Source organism: Chelmon rostratus, chromosome 20 (genome assembly GCF_017976325.1).
Source record: "Chelmon rostratus isolate fCheRos1 chromosome 20, fCheRos1.pri, whole genome shotgun sequence".
NCBI lineage: Eukaryota > Metazoa > Chordata > Actinopteri > Chaetodontiformes > Chaetodontidae > Chelmon > Chelmon rostratus.
The window spans coordinates 14,292,299-14,312,941 of NC_055677.1; the positions used below are offsets into that span (position 1 = coordinate 14,292,299).

Sequence of the window (20,643 nt, forward strand, 5' to 3'; positions counted from 1 at the left end):
AGGGGTCATGGAGCCTGATTTATCTCTGAGTGGATTAGCAGTCTCTTCCTTAAAAACAGTTTCTAGAGGAATACAGGCAGGTTAGCAGAGACAGGAGGGCAATGATGAAGACTGAATGAATGGAAAATTGGTAAAGTATGCTATAGCAAATAGCTATGGTACAGCAGCTTCCATGTCTTCTTGCACATTCTTGACTCCGTAACATGACACTGTGTGTTTCCGCCAACATGTTTTTGTGTGTGTGCAAAAGCGCTGAAAGTGAACAGAATAGCCTTCAACCTTGAGTTGCTAGATCCACCCTGATCTCACCACATAAGAAGTAAATCCGGAAGGAAGCTGCAACTTAACCTGACTCAACTACAAAGGATGGGGTGAATTATATTCTCACACCAACAACCCTGGATGGTAAATACACTGATAGAATCATGGCTAGAGTCAAAATATTAGGCCATGAAGATAAAAAGGGCTAGATGAACAGAAATGGGTTGAAATTTAACGGATCAGTGTGTGTGTGCTGTAAATAGCTATGTAGTAGGAATAAACAGACAAATGGCACGCAAATGACTTTGCTACTGCAATTTGTTCAACATAGACTGAAAGATACTCGTTGTGAACAACTTCCATGAGTCTGATTCTGATTTTGTGTATGAGGATTTTCTCAGAACTGTCAACAGCGATCTCAGTTTATGCACTGAAATCCAGAGTCAAATGTTTCTTCCATAAATAAATCACTATTTTGATTTCAACTCATTCCAAACGACCAATAATCATTCAGTCTTTCATAATACAAAGGCACAATTCATCAAATTTGCCTCCATTATTGTTATTCACTTCTTTCTCATTTTTGGTTAACTACTTTGACAAAGGTCAAAACAAAAACTTCATTCAATCTTGAAAAGCTCACTGAGGATATTATTGGAATTATCCTTTTTTTTATGGGGTTTATGGGGAAGTTCTCCATTCAAATGAATGGACAGAATGTTTAGTGTTCAGAGAGGGTGACGTCAATGCAAAATGGGTTAAGCTGTTAAAACTCTTCTTAAAAAACTTCCTCTTACTCCCACATCTTTTCACTCTTCATGCATAATTTATTCATAACATCACAGAAGAATCTGCCCTTCCTCAAACAATGTAACTATCTGAGACTTAAACATTTTGCGCTGCTAGCCTCAAAGTGGCAGGAGTGCCATCCAACTGCCCCACTGAGTCCGACGTTAACAGGAAACTTTAGGAGCAAAACAAGGGGCTTTTTAAACTCGCTCTATTTCCCACGTTTTTGATGCCATAAACAGATATTTCACAGCAACTCGTTCAGCAGAGTGCGCTCCCTCTCATGATGCAAAGTCTCGGCGATAGGAATCACGCTCTTCGAGTGCTAAGCTGGAGTTTGAGTGATGCCTCTCATCTTAATCCCTATTAAATGAACTGTCTGTCCCAGGAGTCACTAAGCAGCTACCATCACCATGACAAACCTGGTGTTACTTATGCCATTTATATAAATACTTTCCCTCCTTATGCTGCTGTAAATAGTCATTCCCAGAATTCTAAAATAAGCAGTATAAGTACGTAATCTTGTATTTAAATACATCAGTATTTATAATTTTACTGAAATATCCCAGGTAACATATTCTACCCTCTCTTATAGCAGGGACTACAGTTTACCATGAATGACTGCAATTATTTACAGTCTTTAAAACCTGTTTGAGTATTTGAGGTGTTCATGGAACTTATGGTAAGTGCACTTGTATTGTAAGTATTTCGTGTCTACAATGTTACCTGATATGTTTGTTTGAGTGCACATAGATAAAGGGGTTATTAGAGAGTGGACTATTAAAAGTGTCCATAAACAGTCAGAGAGGCATCTTAATCGGGATGTGAGCCACTATCCAGAGCAGTGTGCACCATAAAAATCTGCTATACAAGTCCCCTGTGTTAGTTTAGTAGGTTATGAAGCCAAGTGAGACATCTAAGGCTGATGAGATGCGGGCCACAAAGCTGAGTTTAAGAACCCCATTAATGGTTTATGCTACTTGATTGTATACAACACTGCAGATGTGCTACAGTCATTGTGATACAAAGCGAGACAGAAATGGACTGATGAAGACTGATGAGTGGATGAATGAATAGATAAACAGCTGGATGGGTGATTCATCGGGTAAATAAATAAGTATGGATGAACTGTTGGCTGAGGTGACTAATAGATAGAAAGCCCGACACAGCGTGTGAGGGAGAGCACTTTCTCGATGCTGTTCTGTGTCATCTTGCAGGGCTGCTTTTTTTTTTTCCTCCAGTAAAACACTGGGATGTTTGAGGTGCCATGTATCCATGCATTATTAAAGCGGGGCCTCTCAGGGTTATAAATACCCTACAGAAGAGGAGCAACGTGCTAGACCATTCACTCTCTCTTACTCTCCCTCAAACAGTCAGTGTGCAAACTTTAAATAAATGCACCCATCAAGTGCATATGCATGTGCACAAGTGCACCAAGAAATGCTGCATGTATTGCACATGCATGCAAGCTGCACCTGCCTAACTGGCTGCACTGGCTTGTGTAAAGCTATTCATGAGCAACAAGCCCTGCTGACAACACTGGCCCCATTACACTGACAAGCCAAAAACATCAGAGAAGAGGATGCACACACAAACACACACACACACACACACACACACACACACATTCATGCTCACATAGACAGAGATGGTGAGCAAAGAAGACAGGGAAGGAAGAAGGGAGGAGAGAAAAGAGGACAGGAACTCTGCAATACAAGGGAAACATAGGACAAGAAATATTATGAAAAAATCAAAATACAGACAAAATAAAAACTCCTTTTGCCTTATCCGTCCATCCATCTCCACAACAGTCCTGTTTTTCCATCTTTCTGTCTTTACCCCCTGTATTTCTTATTTATTAAGGGAAGCTAAGGGAGCTTTCTCTGAAACCAGCTCTGAAATGAGCTTTGGTGTGACTGTAGGGGGAAAATGAATGAGTATGTATACAAAGACAGATATCACCTACTTTACCTTCTTTACCTAAGAGACGCATGCACGCGAGCAAACGAATGCACATATGCACACAGACTCGCATGCGCACACAGCAAATGAGAAAATGACACGACACAAAACAAACACCCATCCACTTCACCGATGGAAACCTTACTGAAAGCATGTGCAGGTACTCGTGAAGATGCATAAAGGATATTCTCAAAGAGCTGTGATCATTGTTAAATAATTACCTGCATTATAATTATTGACCTAAAATATTTCCTCTTGCATTAAATCCATCTATCACAAAAGGAACATTTGCCCCAGACACTGGCAGTATATTTTAATGAAGCACTGCAGCTGCTCACTGATTTAGCAGATGTGTGGGTGGTTTGAAAACGCATATGTGTGTGTGCGTAAGCATGTGTGTATACAGTACGTGTATCACCATTTATATGTTAAGGACATGAAAATTGGAAATAATTGGCTCCTGTAGGCTGGAAAGTAATTTGGTGGATTTTCTCTCTTCATCAGCACACTGCTGTGATTAAAATGTGAATTTGTCTCTAGCTTTATTCCTCAAGTCCTTGCGAGCCAGACACTCGCTGAGATGTCTCTGTGTGCATTTAATCATCTCCTCATTTTAGTCTATGAGCATCCGATTACCTGTCGTCTTCTAAACAGCTTTAATGAATTTGTCTAAACCTGCCTCTCAAGTCAGCCAGCTGTAGTCACTGGACTAAAGCGCTTCAATAAAGCTAATAAAATGGGATTCTGTACGAATAGGTATTTACACACTTGATCAGCTAGACTCAACTGTGATGTCAACCAAATCCATACCGAGCGTCAGAGCTACATGTAGCTGGAGTATCGCTGTGCAAGACAGTGCATGAAAAAACGGGGTAGAGGAAAAGACGGGGGGTGTTTGTGAAAGAAAAAACGGAGGAGCGAGGGACTGGAAGATCAAGATAAACAGTATATCCTCGACAGTGGTCCTCAAAGGTCTGCATGTTTTCAAATTGCAAAACAGTATAATGCAGTTGTATTTCCAAACTATGGAAAAACTCATTCAGGTGAGTTACCTTCACGGTCAAACTCCTCTGATGTCAATCATTAAAATTCTCTGGCCAACAGCCTGCTGTCCAAGTTTTAAGTTTCCACAAACGGTCTGTGTTAGGATTTTTGTCCAGTTGTCTTTTCATCATCATCACCACCTGCATCCTCGTTATCGGCTGCGTGCAGCAGTATTTCCTACCTGGTTGTAGCTGTGCACGGCTCCTCCAACCTGCCCGCTGCGCTGAGGAGTTGCTGCGGAGATGCTGTCGCTAAGGGCGAGGGTCTGGTTGCTATGGTAGCTGGCAGAGTACTGGAGCGAAGCCTCCGGGGTGGAGTTGAGCTGCAAGGAACTCTGGGAAAGAAGAGCCGGTCCTACCGACAGAGACAGGAGCGGTGCATGGTTGGGTGGGAGGTGGGGGTTGAGTTGAGTTTGTGTGTGTGTGTGTGTGTGTATGTGTGTGCATATATATATATAGAGAGAGTGAGAGAGTGAGGAGAGAGAGATTAAGAGTGAGAAAGAGAGGGGGCGTGAAGGGGAAAGATTGAGAGGCAAAGAGTGAAATGGGGAAGAGAGAGAGAGAGAGAGAGCAGCAATTTAGAGCAGATAGTGCAGCAGTGCAGCACTCTGTGAGTTGGAGATGGCATACATAATTTATTAGCAGAGGGAAAGAGAAACAGAGGAACAGAGAGAATGGGAGGAGGAGGAGGAGCAGGGAGATGGAGAGGACGGGAGGAGGAGGGCTGGAAAGAAGAAAGTTGTAACACCTAATAACTTGATTTGTTACCACCCTAAACATGTTACCTTGCGTTGCCGACTTGAGCAAAACTTCACTTGACCGCTTGCGTAAGACAGAAGGAAGTTCTAGTTTGAAATGAACGATTAAACATTGTTTTGTTTCTGTTGTTGTTTGCAAAGCTTTGCAGGGCATTGGAATATGGCTGGAGTACACTCGGTTCACCTTCCATAAACTTTGGGAGCCTGAGCACCATTAAAGTATTAATATAGGGGACTGCACGGATCAACTGAGTATACACACGACAACACACGCAACACACACACACGTCATCCTCGACCGCCTCCTCCACCTCCAACCACCTGAAGCAGTCACTGCTGTGGCATCAAATAATAACCCTCTCACTCTAATTCCCATGCTCTGCACATAAACCTCATATTGATTTGGAAGAAGAACATCATAAGGCAGTTTTTAAGATGGGCTATCTATAAGCTGTGTAAGAAGTGAAGAGGCGTACAGCAGGGAGCTGTTACAAACCACTCAAAAGTCAGTGGTCATATAGGTTATCTGTATGTGAGTTTATACATGTGGTCTGGCTCTATTGAAGAGCAGTTAGGTCTTTGACCTATTCACTCAGCGATGTATAAATATTTCAATAAGTTGTTATTTTTACTCTTTCTCCTCTCTGACTGCAGATTTCGAGTATGTATCACGTGAGGTGGTATAAGGCAGCCAAATCTAGGATATCTCTGTTTTTTCATGCTTCCCCAATTTCGAATTTCTAAATATCATGAATATGTCTTTATAAAGTCTACAATAAGTGTCTTCCCCAGAGCTCACTGGCATGTTTCTTTTTTCACCCAAAATAACAAAAGCCCCTTATTATTCCTCTCCCATATCTATTTGGTTGCTCTCTCTGTCTCTCTCCCACTCTTCCCCCAGAATCTCTTTCTCCCTGTGAGTCTGTGAACCGAGATCAACTCCTCTGCTTCTTGCCTTCACAAAAGACTTGTCTTTTTTCATCTCGATTCATCCCTTACTTTTTATGAATTATTGAACAGCACTCAGTGTTACGCAGTCTGAGTGGGAGCTCCCGAACTCATCATCGCTCAGCCTCGGCGTTTGTTGCGTTGCGCGCGCTGTGTGACAAAAACTGCATATGTTTGTTTGGGTGTTGGTACGTGTGAAGTGCAGCGCGTTGGTGACGACCGGATGATTGGAGCGTCATTAGGTTGGTTGACGGACAAACAGTGTGTTTGTGCATTGTGTGATGGCGAGTGTGTACAAGCATGCACTCTATATGTGTGTGCTGCTTGTGTGTATAATGAAGTGTGTATGAGTCAGGGTGACATAAAAAAAACACTGCTGCTAGTAGGGCTTTAAGTCCTTTCATGTCTCTATTGAGTCTAACAGTCTTCACTCTCTCATGGAAAATATGAATATTTCAGCAGCTCAGTCAAATTATGAGCGTCGTATTCTGACTCAATCTATGAAATGTTTATACACACACATGCGCGCACACACACACACACACACACACACACCTCACAAAACCACACACGGGTTATACCTTTTTAAAAAGGCTGGTTTTAAGACAGCACAATACACCAAAGCTCCACAGTAATTGCTTGAGAAGTAAATTTCACTTCATGACATGAACATTTTTTAGACTTTGTGTCTCTCTGAACACAAATTTGTGTGTGCCTCTGTTGTGACACCTCACCAACCTCAGTATCAGCTGAAAGCAAAAAGCCCCCCTGTTTTGTTCCACCTTGCACTGAAGTCAGCCACATGTCACTGTTCTATGTATTTACCGCTAAGCTATTTGCAGCGATGCCATTTACGGGAAAACGCACACACACACACACACACACACACACACCCATGCACGCAAAGCTATGCTGAATTTATCTGTACCCACACATTGTGATGCTTTTGGTAGAAGCCCATTTGCAAAATGGGAAAAAAATAGCTGGTATGGAGCGCCCACAGTAAGAGTGCTCACAATGAGAGTGCCATCTTTTTGGAGTTGAAGCAGGGGAGACGGGGATTCTTCCTTCAAGCAAGATAAGAATCAAATTATCTGACATTTGTCCCCACTGTTTGGCACGTGCTTAAATATTCAACTTGTTTCTTATCAAAGGAGAAAAGCAACAGCAAGTTTGAGAAAAATGTTCCTGTCGTAGCCCGTCCAGCTTTTGTGCTGTCCTACATACAGAACTCTCGATCTGCACTCCATGTGCTATACAGCCTAAACCTGCGTTTTCCTGTGTTACATATTACGTAGGCGTGCATTCTTCTCGTTCTCACCGATGGTGAAACTTATGGGATGACATGTGAGCAAACTCTTATGTAGAAACTTGCTGAGCAATATCTACAGCGCAAATTCTTCAAATGCCATCCATTACACCGGTATCAACTATCAAAAAGGTCAACGGACAATAAGTAAAATGGGAATGCAGTGATCCAAAACCAATGACCTGCAAAGAAAATGCCACGCACATTTAGCCGGACCCCACACACAGGCCGCCTCTCGTTCAGCCCCGCCGTTTGAATTGGTCTGTCAGAACGCGTGCAGGATGGGAAAGCTGCGTGAAACTGGACGGTTGTTCGAACCCAGGAGCAGCGTGGTGTGTTTGCCTCTTTATGTGCTGTCCTTCCCGGCTGTTATCTGTTTCTCTCCACAATAAAAGTAGCAATGAAATTTTTATCTGCTCATAGAAAAACACTTCTAGTTATGAATTAAGCTTTCAAGCCCTTGGTTTTGATGTCAGTTGTATCTATTATTCAACTATACTATACGCTGCCGTATTCTTACCTGGTGAGAAAATGCATTTCTCTAACTTTTCACATTTTCAAATACTCAAACTATAGTAGAGACTTAACTATATACGTACTACGGAACAAAATCCTCCCTCGACTCAGCTTGCTTTCTGTAAGTAGAAATGAAATCTGTGTGAGAACTCAATATCAACACAGGGAATTGCTTCAGATACTTAACGGCCTAAGGGACTAATAAGAGTACATTTTCTCCTTTCCTCCCAGGAAAACAAGAATAATTACCAACAATACACACCATCATTTTTCAGTATTTAAACCAACAACAGGTGTAGTGTTTATTAAGACTGCCTGGGTATTTTTTCCCCACAGTAACACTGTTTAAGGAGAAACCGTGCGTGAGAATGAAAAATGAGATTCACATCCCTTTTGAAGTAGCAACAGGTTTGTTTACACTTGAAATGCCTGCTAGAGTTAAGCAGACCTTGATTTTGTAGCTATCATATGTTTACAAAGTTCTGAAAACAACTAAGTTCCCATCCACGAAAGAACAAACGTGAATAAACATAAAAATTAGAAAACTCAAATGAAATTCAATGTGTACCTTCATGCTCATAAACTGTGTTTTGTTTTGGTGGGAGCGCAAACAGCGACGCTGGTGAGTGCACTTACGTTCTCCGCTGTCGAGTATTCCTGATTCCTGGAGGGAGCGAATGCAGGAATCCACCAACTCCAAACCTGTCGTCAACTCATCCTCGATATCCTTTTGTCCGTCCGCTGTGAAGGAGAGAAGAGGATGAGAGGCGCAGGAAGACACAAAGACAAAGAGAAGAGAGAGGAAAGGGAAAGAGGGCAGGAGGCCAAGAGATGAATGAGATCCCTCTCGGCCTTGACCTCAATCGTCTCCTCTCATAGTTCGTAAAACCCGACACATTACGACTTGGTTACGAGCTGCAGGACATTTGGATTATATGTTGGAAAGGACCCTGATAAGTCTGCCCTGGGAGCTGCTTGACTGGAAGTGAAATTGTTCAAAAAGGTCAACATTAAGTGTACGTCAGTATGTTTTTGTGTACATGTAAGCAGCAGTTGTCTGGCAGAGTGTATGCTGGAGGTCTTTACAAATGCAGATTAACACAGGCCGTCAAAACCAACAGTGGCCTTGGTCTCGCACCGCTTAGATATTCTGATATGCATCCGAGTGTGTGTCTGTGTCTGCGTGAGAGTGCGCGCATCTGTGTGTGTGTCTGCAATCATCTTTTAATCCATCAGGTATGTGGGTGGGTGCTTCTGCCCATACATTACTGGGCTGCTGGTATAAATTTCAAATGTTCCTTGACACACAATTTTCCTAGTATGTCACTCAGACGCGAGGCGGAACAGGCCTTGCCGGTGTCGGGGCAATAAATCTAATCCTTCCGCCCAAGATGTGTTGCAAATATAAAACCCTGCAGATTCTGCCAGCGTTGTTGAGTTTTAAAACCATTTTACAAACAGTAATGAAAAGACTTGAGGAGTCAGTTCATGCGACAATACCTTTACAAGAGTGTTGTTCGAGGACAAATTTTAGACTACTTTATTTGGGACGGCTCGACAAATTGGAGACTAAAGCCGTGTCCACAAAGGAAAACAGGGTCAGTGGGTTAGGCAAGCAGTGGTAATGGTTAGGGTAAGTCTCCAGAAAATGAATACAAATGAATGTCTACATAATGTCTCCAAAAGTGACTGAAGTCAGTGTGTGTGTGTGTGTGTGTGTGTTTGTATAAACATTCATGATGAACTTTACCTTGGGCGTTCCAGCGAAACTGCTCATCTGTCGAACTGCAAAAGAAGGATGCAGTTAATAATAAGACTGAGACTAATAAAGAGCAACAACATTAACATAGTTGCAGGGCAGCAGCAGCAGTATTAGAAGCATTTTGAAATCAAAGGCAGATTACAAAATATCTTCATGCTCAGATTCTTATTTATATGTACAGGAGACATTCAGTCACCACTTTGAACTCAGTGTTCATTTGCATTCAATGCAGAGAGTCATTCTAAAATGAGTCATTCACAATGTCTGTATTTTAATATTTGTACAATATGTAAAATATTTATTGCACCAAAAGCAACTGTCAGTGTTACTGTCCTAAAATGAACCGCTAATGGCCTGAACTTCTTTCATGTCCTATTCTGCTGAACTATTAAAAAAACACAAACAACAAAATAATACAAAAATGAAGTCAAAATTCCTAAATGCCATTTCAGTCGTTATGCCCGGGGCAATCATTTACAAAAGAATAACATTTTACAGAATGAGGCGCTGTGCACTCAGGTAACAGTCATTTTACTCTCTAACGGACGGTGTTGAAGACACGCACCAGCTACATGTGGACATGCACTCATGCAAACAGGACTCCTGATGGCTGTCAATTGATCGGTGATTGACGGGGGGTTTGAAGAGAGAGAAAGCCAAAGTGAGGCAGAAGGAAACAGACAGGCAGAAAGAGAAAGTTGGAGACGAGTATTGACCCGCCTGCTGTGTGATCAATGCAGACACGGACGGACTAACTGATACATATAGACTCTTTCATCTGACTTCATCTACACCATTAGTCTGGCTGTCTGGTCGAGTCGGCCGGAGTCTGAGTTTGTCCCGCTTCAACTGTTTGGTATTCCACGTACTCGACTTTCTAATTGCATGTCTGTCGGTGTGCGTGCGTGTGCACCTCGGGTGTCATTGTCCAATTTGTTCCTAAAGTGCTTGTGCACCTTTGTGTGTGTGTACAGGTTTGTTGAGGCACATGACAATGAGTGAATATATTTACATGGGTTTATCTGTCTATTTGCCTGGTTGGCTTTCATAAATAGATTTAAACACTTGAATAAGTTTAGATTTTAAACACAGTGGCCTATTTCTGGAGCGTCGGTGTCTTGTAAAGCAGCGGTGGTTAATAGTCTGCCATGGAGGCAGGCGAGGGGAAAGGTTGTAAAAGAAAAGATGAGAGCTATCATAGCATCTTTTTAGTCATCAGGGATAAAGGACAGAGAGGAGGTGATTTGACTTGAAAAAATGATTTTTGGTGAGTGAATTTCTGATTTCAGTCAGCCTGCTAGACAGTTTGCAGAGCTGCTGTCCTTGCAGAACCTCAGGACCCGGGCAGCCGACAGGACAGCTGGTTGTGAAGCATGACCGCCGCGCCAGAGGTTGAGGCTAGTGTGGACGGAAAGGAGCCGGTGAATGTGAACTGTAAAGCTATGAAAACGATGGTTCGCCCTGTGTGTTTCCTTTGTCTCTGCTGAATATTGCTCACATTCAAGACCCAATCTCATGTCACACAATGATTTCATGTATGCGATTTTAGTTGTTAATGAAATAAAGACAGACTGAAGCATTCTTCTTATCACATACTCGCAAAAATCAATATGAACTTTTAGCCTACAGTCAATAGTTTTGTGTGTGTGACATTTCTGATTGCATCTGCATGATTCCTGCTTATCTTTCCCTCAAGACGCAGCTTGTCCTGCATTTCTTTTAGTTGAAATTATGCAATTGCTAATCACTGTGATAAACTAGTGCAGCACTGAAGGAGGGACAAGCATAAATGCCGGTACCAATTACCAGAGCAAGAATTAAATCACTTAATCTTGCATCACAATAATGTGGTAGAAAAGGTTAAATGGGTAGATCCATGTGAATGAAGTCACTGGTTATATAGCACTTCAGCAACTTTTTTTAAGACTAATGATTTCTATCATTGAATCCTTCCAGCCCGTCCACTTATTCTAAACTGTATTAGCATTATAATTAGCACTGGAACAAAAAGAGGCACGCAAAATGAAATGCTTTGTCGAAATAAAGATAACAGCTCAATGGCCAAATTTCCTGGTGTGTGATGAAGGGGCTCCATTCACATGGACAGGGTAAACTTACTTTGACAATTAATCTCCAGCTGGGACTAACTTAAGCAAAGGCCAATTCAAAAATGTAAAGACTTTACAGGTTTGCAGCTCACTAGGTTCAGCAATAGCCAGAAGGATAGAAATACACAGTTGTGACCAAAAGGTCATTAGTTTAAATGCTTGGACCAGCAGAGAATTTTTACAAAAGGCAATTACTCCCCAAGTTGCTTCTCAATGGTTAATATTATAAAAGTGTGGCTGCCACGTGTAGCTTCCTTTTGTGTGTTTGACCGTCTGAATATGAATTAGGATTATGCTCAGCAAATCTTTGCTTGACAGAAAAAAGTTTAAAATGAATACTCATGAAGCTGACCAGTGCTTTTCTGCTGTGGGATAACAAGTGCCCTGCCAGGGGCCGGTCACAGTTTCTCTATTATAGACAGGGGTTGGTACTGTTTTTAGCCTGTATTGAATAATGTTTGTGTTTTTTTTAATATGAATAAGAAAGGAAACAAACACACATATGTCAAAAGCAAAAAAACACCTTTTTGCTCAAGTGATTTAGGTTCCCACCAGTGTCATTTACCATTTACACTTGTCTTGCTAAAGAAGAGCTTATTCAGGGACAGTATTAATATGATTGGAAAATGCTGCATTTCTATGCCTTTCTGCAGAAAATACTCCATCATGTCAGACAGACTCTGGGTTGGCTGTATTACTAATACAGACTTGTGAGCACCAACTCCAGGTCATTTGCTCTTTGCTATTCTAAATAGCATACACACATTTCTGGACAAATTCCAAGTTCAAGTCCAAGTTCTTATACATTTAGAAGTGGTTCTTGAGACCCAACCCTAATTACAGGTGGACTGCTGCGTTGCAGGAAAAATTTAAAGAGAGAGCTATACACACATTCACAACAACACACCCGCAAAGGAGAATCACAACCAGGAGGAACTACACTTTCATGTGCTGCAGGAAATACAACAGGTTAAGTGTAGTAAAGACTGTGTCATTGTGTTGAAGCGGACTTGATTAGAGCGAGAGAAGGAGAGCGAGGCGAGAGAGAAAAAGAAAAGTTTGCATGAGGCACTGGCATACAGGAGAGAGAGATTTAATAAGCACAGCATTATTCCACCACATTGCACACTCTTGCCTGCAATGCCATAACACCGGCGAGGCAGCGCCTCTCTTTTAACAGTGAGCCTGTATTAAAGAGACACTTTAAATTCACTATGACTCTCTCAACCGCCACACGGCTTAAATCAACAGAGAGCGTCCTCTACCGTTCCCAGTGAAATCAACATGCACACATACCCACACACTCTACTTAGCATTCATGAACATATATCCAGAAAGAAAGTATATTTTTGCAAATACAGCTTATATATAGTCCCAATTTGTGTGTGTGTGGGTGTGTTTATGTCTGATGGGAATGTGGAGACTCACAAAACTCAGGAGCCATTTAAATGCTTAGATACAGTAGAGAATTTTGCTGAAAAGATGCATGAAAGTGGCAGTGCATTTCTGATCGGTACACCAGTAAAAAAAACAGGTAAACGCGTGTTTAAGGTAGCATGCGGCCATCCCGACAGGAATCCCAGCAGCCACATCCTTCATGAGTCATTAGTCCTCAGCTTGGAGAGCATTACTCTGAAAGAGTTACACACTGCCACACAAGGTTCTGCTCAAATCCTCCGGCTGCCTCCCTTCACAGATTATCTAGTAGCACTTAAGAACACATGCCGGCCCCGATAAGGCCGTCAGCGTGCGAGCACACATCCACGGTTTCCTCTCACATAACACAAGAACACACACCTTCTACAGTTAAGGCATTCAGCTGCAAACCACGCACACGGCAAATCTGAATGGCCTTTGGCTACTTGTACGTGCACGCACGCTGACATACAGTATTTGTGGATACTCACAGATTAAAAAAAAAACACATCAACACATACACAATGTGTCAAATCCACACAAACATTAAAGCGAAAGTGCTTTACGTGTTTGATAATTGCTATCCTGTTGAGCTGGAGAGGGGAATTAATGGCAGGCTCTGTATGCAGTCCTGCGCTATTTCATTATTGCCAGCCTTAAAGCAGGAGCCTAATAGACCATAATGTCCTGTCTGACACTTACTAATGCCTCAGCAAGAGGTTGGCCTCAACATGTCCTGGCTTTCTGAAAATTTGCTATATTTACAGGCATTCAATGAGTCAATTAATTTCAATTCCCAGCTATTATCTAGCAAGTATAAGATAGATAGGAAATAACTGATCGTTTTGACAGAAAGTGAGGATGAGCCTGTAACAACATGGCTTATTTCATAGAGCACACACACTAGTGACACCCTGCAGAGTGGGAGAGAAAATAATGAAGCCAACTTCACCTGAGTGAGACAGACCTCTTTCATTTTCACAATTTTCAGTTTGAAACAGGAAAATGGAAAAGCAACACCGAGACTGCCGGATTTCCACTGCAATAGTCTAATCTTCATGTAAACAAAAACTAACACCATGATGAAGGTGAAGGACGGTGATGTGGAAATCCAACGCATAGTGGCTTTGAGGTTGGAGAGGCTGTCAATGTGAGCATCAAGAATAAGTAAGAAATCGGAGGTGCAGGAACTGAAATGGCGCTCCTTTATCTCAGTGAGCACGTTCATTCGTCTTTGCCTGCAAAGCCGTGCTACGGCACAGCTGGGAGCTGCGAGGGGTTCAGTGTCTTGTTCAAGGAGAGCTGAACAAGCAGGATTGATGGCTGCTTGAAACCACGTTCTCCAGCTGAGGGGTGACCCACCTCCTAAATGCGCTACCCTGTTTTCCAACTTTTCTAAAATGTCAGTTGTCAGAGTGGCTGGTGTTCACGGGGGCTGAAATAAACCTGAATGATACAGAAGCATTCAAGCCAAACAGGGGGAAGCTGGCCATTACAAAGCAGGCCTGTCTATTTAATAGGCCATTCATTAAGCTATAAACCTACTAATTAGCTTGGAATGAGGTTCAATGATTGCATCTCCCACTTTATACACGAGTATATATGGGGTGGGGGATGAGAAATTAAGTGCTGGTGTGTTTCCTTCATAGCCACATTTTAGATGAGTAGTGAAGAACAGCACCAATAAACTAGTGCACTTTCCTCCTGTTGTATTTAGACCAATCACAAAAATCATTACTAAAAACTGTATTCTCATACAAAATTTAGGTGTAAACAGTATACCAGGGAGTCTCTGTGCCCTTATTTGGAGATTCCTGGAACAGCTGTGTTCAATTCCATGTGTGTTTAGTTGACAGTGGCTGCTGATATCCGCGTGTTTTCTGATTGGATGGCGGAAAGCATCTCAGGACATTCAAAGCAGACATTTGGGAATGGCACAGGGGTTAAAACAAGCATTTCAGTTTCAAAGATTTTTGTGAAAACTGATTTAAAGAATCATGTGAAATAGAATCTGAAGTGATTGGTTAAAAATAAAATAGCGCCATGATACATGAAAAATACAACATATAAATAAAGATACTAGCACTTTCATAGATCACTTCAGTGCTGACAAACTATGGGCAATGCAAGCAGCTGTGCACAAATCCATTTTTATATTTATATAACATACAGATGCTGGTGACAAGGCACTAAGTAGGTAATATTATTGAAAAACAAGAAATCAATAAAATTCTTCAGCCTTCACAATGAAGCCCAATAATGGATACAGATCTTGTCTAAATTACGTTTTGAATATCTTTATTCTTTCACATACAACTGAAGGCACTGAGAAGCATTGACTGGCTGTAATCTACTTCTCATCTAATTTGCTTGCTTAGCAGAACCCTGATCTGTGAAATCTTTCCAGTAGGGTTAACAAGCCACTGATCACAAGCAACCAACCAGAAACCTTGATGAGCATTCGCACTTTGACCAGGTTTCCCCTCAGTACTGTGGGAAAGGCAAAGATGTGACCTGAGAATATCCTCAAATCTAGACTGAAGGGCAGCCTGAAGAAAAATATCTGGCCTATTGTGCAGTGCAGAACCTGAGCCACATGTACTGCAAACCCACAGGTTCAAATGGCAGGAGAGGAAGTCAGTTGCCCCGTGAAACCTCGTGCCTCATAGGACCTGCTCTCCACGGCGAGAGCCTCGCCAAGACCCTGGTCCCCCTCGCTGCCACTTGTCTTCTCAAAGACGTCCTTCCAGCCCATCGTGGCCCCAGGGCAGAGCGCCCCAGGCTTCAGAGACAGCTGTGACACCAACTGCGGGATGACAGGCTAGTACTCCACACACATATACACACGCTCATCATGCCTCATGCCACTCAATGATATGAGTGCCACGACAGTGACCATAATGAGTCCAAAGGTCCGTGTGGAACCGAGAAGTGTCCACACGCTTGTTTCGTACTACACAGCATGTAAGGCAAAAGAGGTGATGGAAACTTATCACAAGTTGCAGGATTGAATCAGCAGACTGAATCAGCCATTCACTTCCACAAACTCTGGCACAGCGCTATAATTAAGTGTGGAGATAGTAGAGTGTGGAGATAGATAGTATGCAAGACCAGGCTTTCGCCATCTGAAGGAACGTGCCTGCGCATCTGCATTTGTAGAGCAGCCAACAGGAACGCCCTCTCTCTGAAATGACCTTTGATTGCCTGAAGTCTCCTGTCAAGGGCTAGCTTTTTTTAAAGCCTGAAAACGCAGCCAAGAGGAGGCACAGAAGCCTAGTTTTCTCTCAGACTACACAAACTGCAATATGCTGAAATGTTATTATCGAATTCTTTGCCTACTGATGCCAAAACTTAACAGCTTTAAGGGAGAAAAATGCAAAGTAATGTTAGGCAAGATTGCGCCGACTCACTTTAGGCATGGAGCCGGTTTGGGAACCACTCAATCTATCTGTCTGTTATATGGATACATATCTACCCACTGGTGGTTGTCATAACAACAGTGTCGCACTTCATCATCAGCACGGCAATGTGACACCATAACGGTAATCTGTCAATCAAGGCAGAGGAGTGGGCTTTTATGCTCTGCACAGGAAGTGGGGGTGGCATGCGTGTGTGTGTGTGTGCGTGCGTGTATGACAGTGTGTGTTGCCATTGCGTTGGGAGTGGGCGAAATGACGACGTGAACAAAAGGAATGAAACCAGAAGAAAACTACATCACGCACAAGACTCAAACTAACACAAAAAAAAATGTGTCGAAACATTGAGGCTGAAAAGCAAAAAGTGTTTTTGTTTATGGGGATGCATGTATGGCAAGCCCGCTTTCATATAATTTGAATATAGACGTGTCTGCGTACGTGTGTGCATGTACGCATCCGTGTAGCCGCGCACAAGCTCTCTGATACTCTATTCAGAAAGCGGTGCATTGTGCTCACAACAAGGCTGGGGACAAACTTTTGTGCATATGACAGCTGAATGACAGTTCAACAGTCAGGCTGGAAGAGAATTGTCTAGTCAAAGTGTTCACTGGAATGACTTCTAATGCCTGACTACTGACAGCTGCATCAAAAACCTCTCTTGATACAAAAAAGAAAACAGAGAAAACAATGCACCACGGTATTGACAAGACCAATAGAGATATTTCAGCTTTTTTCCTCTCCCACTTTAAAATCCTACACAATCGCATGCAGATGTTTAGCTTATAGGCATGCATTTGTGGGTCTGCATGTACTGTAAGTATGAAGGGGAAAAAAAATTAAAAAGGCAGCATAAACAATAAAGATGTGATCACTTTTCTCTTTATGCTCTATGTCAACAGTGCATCTGCAGGCACATGTACTTCTAAAACATACATGATGAGTGTTCTGCACAGAGGTCTTATTGGTTTCTTTCAAAATGGGAGCATTTCACAACATCTAAACAAGCAACATTTTGGAAAGCCCCATATTAGATGGAGTAGACACATGCAATTACTCTACCATATATTTTAACTGCAGATCGAGCAGGGCCGCTCACAGGGCATGCATGAGTCCCAAGTGTGCATGTATGTGTGCATGTGTGCCTGCATGCATGCTTGTTCATACAGCTACTTGTGTTTGTGTGTACACATGCAACAAATGTGGGTTTCCACTGCGAGCAGCACCTGCTGGGTGCACCATTTCAGCTCATGAACATCTGCTGTGTGTGTCTAAATCACCAAGCTATTATAGTTATTATGATAGGTGGGCTATCTCCGTTTTGCACCGGCACAGATAATGACAGAATACTTCCATGCATAATTCACCAGGGACGGGTGGCCTGACACTGGGTGTGACATGTATTATTGTACTCTACACAGATAGAGGCTGTCCAATATTTATACTCATCTAACAAGGCTTACTGCAGCAAGACCGTCATGACATGTTATTGAACTAGAGATTAAGAGCTCTACCTCACACATTATGAAATGCTAGAATAAAAGTTTCACTTTTGATATTATTGAACAATAGAATACAAGCTTTAATGTTGACTCGTGATTGAGCTACATAAGAAGAAGTTAAGAATGACATATCAACTATGTGAACTATAAATAATGAGATTTGCTTGATCATCATAAAGCCAGAGTAATTTAAGCTTTTCTTTAAGCTACACTGACAAACTACATGCAAGAACTGGATTGTGGTGCTTGTTGGTTTGTGCATATTATTTATTTATATGCAGCACTTAGAGACCTTCCTGTTTGCTCTGTAGATCATGCAGAGACCCAGGAGCCCTATAAAGTAATATGTATAACATGGACATGGACGGCAGGCAGCTTAGCAGTGAGTCAGTAAATAAAGATGCTGGGTGCGGGATGCTGCTACCCCCAACGCTGTGCATAGTGTTTACTAGTGAATTCTAAAGGTCAGAGTTGACTTGCACTTGTCATGCATAAACATGCACACACACAGACATATAATCCCTCTACCTGAAGCACTTTTTTTCCTCATATACTTTACCTTGCACGGTGATAACCTGGCCTTTCAAACTTTCCTTTTTGCCAGATTTTGAATTTTCTATTTATGTGCTACATTGTATGCATTTTTTTCCCCAACAAAGTGACGTAAAACAAAAACTTTTGTTATATAAAAGCACCTGCAATATTAATTGAAAGGCATGCACTGTTGGCTCCATTAAGGCCTCCTTGACTGAACTATAATCACATGTGACAAAGTGGCCGTAATATTAGCATAACAATACACATTTACATATGAATAATAATACCACAAGCAGCTAAGTACACTAGCAAATTAAAGTCAGGAGGGCAGATGATGTATCAGTACACCGCTAGCCCACAAAACTCAACTAAATTCAAAAAACAGAGGGCAGACGCAGCTGAGCTTCTGTAGCATAGTGGCTGTAATAGAAGTCACAGTACACAAAAAAAATTTCTGTATTTCTACAAAATATGCATTTTTAAACGTTTCCAGCTGGAGATGAGCAGATGAAAGGCTAAATACTAAAATTACATGTGACGTCAACCCGGGCAAGCGTGCTCACACAGTACTGTATTGCTGATGAAGTCCAATAATTAGACAAACAGCATTGGATTAACAAAGATTACAAAGACCAAAGGTGAAAACACTTGGCCAGGACAGTAATCATAATTTGTGAACTGTGTTGCTGGCTCAGAGTCAGAAACAGTTTGGCCTCACCCAGTATGAGTCCCTGATGATTGATTTTACATGTAGAACTGTCATTACCACTAACTGAGGTCTGGACAGTGTGCGGTCAATCATTACTCGAAACAGTTTAAAAACAGTTGTGTTTTTCACAAAGTGGAGTGAAACTGATGCTCGTTCGTTTCTCACTGTACATTCTAATGTTTCCCTTTAAAGTTTGTGCTGTGACCAATATTTCACGCCGTGCCAGAAGTGCCATGTCTGCCACTGCTGTTGGACATGTCATTTTCATGCGGTGATGGAACACTTTCATAACTTTTTCATCTTGCCAGTCAAACTGCTTTTATCTTTCGGCAATTTCACACCCCGTTCACAACGACACAAATCTGTTCCTTCAGATGAGCAGGAGGAGGTACGTCGTGTTCTTAAAGTGTGTCCATTTACATCCATTGTGTCTGATTCATCGAGTCATATATCTTTTAGACAACAAGGAAAATCACCCCACCGTCTGTATCTCGTCTGCTAAATAAATTGTAATCTCCCGCAGTCTGTCAGGCGCCGTGAAACCCAGACACACACGCAGACTTACACTCAAGGGCAGCAGCGTGATGTCATGGGTGGATAGACCATCTCAGAGGTTTAGGGGCTGAAGCAGTCCACGGTCTAAATCACTCATTCCCTAGAGGATAATCTAACCAATGATTTAGTGGGAGTTACAGCGTCACTCTCAACAGCTTCCACTCCAGTGGAGGGATACAGTATAGTAGGGTGTGTGTGTGTGTGTACAGCATGTGTGTGAGGGGGAGAGGTTATTCGCCTTACACCGTCTCTCTCTTTGAGGCCCCCGTGAGACCAATTACCAATACTCTGTGGCTTCACACACACACACACACACACACACACACACACTCGCACGCGCAAACGCACACTTGTAATCTTACACCGCATAGGAACTGTCGCAGCTTGACTGTGTGATCAGCATAACAGCTCAACATGAGCTTCACACTGTCAATATTCATGATTCCGGGGAGAGCACTTGAAGTGTGAGATAGTTGTTAAATAAAAACACCAGCGCGCACGCCGAGAAAATTACAACACTTTATGCAATTAAGTGCAATATTCAACATGTCAAATCAGAGGAAAAACGGGAGCGGATGCTAGCCAAGGATTTGTTTGATGACACTGATGCCGTCACACTTGTAACAGGTCAGCACGATGATCAGACAAGTCCACAAGAAGCCTCTTCACTTTTGCCTCTTGCCCAGTTATTTACATTGGAACGGACACTAATCTTGTCACAGACTACAGGGAGCTTTGCATCCTTGTGTTGTACTAAGCTTGATCTTAGAGTTTCTTCTGGTCACTTAGCACAACTCTGCAGGCCCACCCTCGTTTTTTTTTTCTTCTTTTTTTTTTTTTACATCAAGAGCCGTGCTTCTGGGTGATTCATTCTCTCAATATGCCATTTGTTTGAATTTAAGGAAGCTGTAAGTGGGCACATTGTACTCCTCACAATAGCGAGCTCCTGGGATGCATTTAATCATTTTCTTTGAATAGTTCTCATTCAGCCCATTACCACATAGTCAAGTTGTGTCTGAAAATAATGTGGTCATGTACTGTATACTAATGCCTTG

At 42.2% G+C, this 20,643-nt stretch overlaps 1 protein-coding gene across 1 annotated transcript in view; it reads right to left on the reverse strand.

Annotated features, from left to right (window-relative positions):
- ctnnd2a (catenin (cadherin-associated protein), delta 2a) overlaps positions 1–20,643 on the reverse strand; it is a 198,205-nt gene that overhangs the window by 118,099 nt on the left and 59,463 nt on the right. The window contains exons 3-5 of the mRNA XM_041961934.1: positions 9,337–9,371; positions 8,223–8,327; positions 4,238–4,410 (exon numbers count right to left, since the gene is read on the reverse strand). Coding sequence (XP_041817868.1) covers positions 4,238–4,410; positions 8,223–8,327; positions 9,337–9,371 — 313 coding nt within the window. The remainder of the gene's footprint in view (positions 1–4,237; positions 4,411–8,222; positions 8,328–9,336; positions 9,372–20,643) is intronic.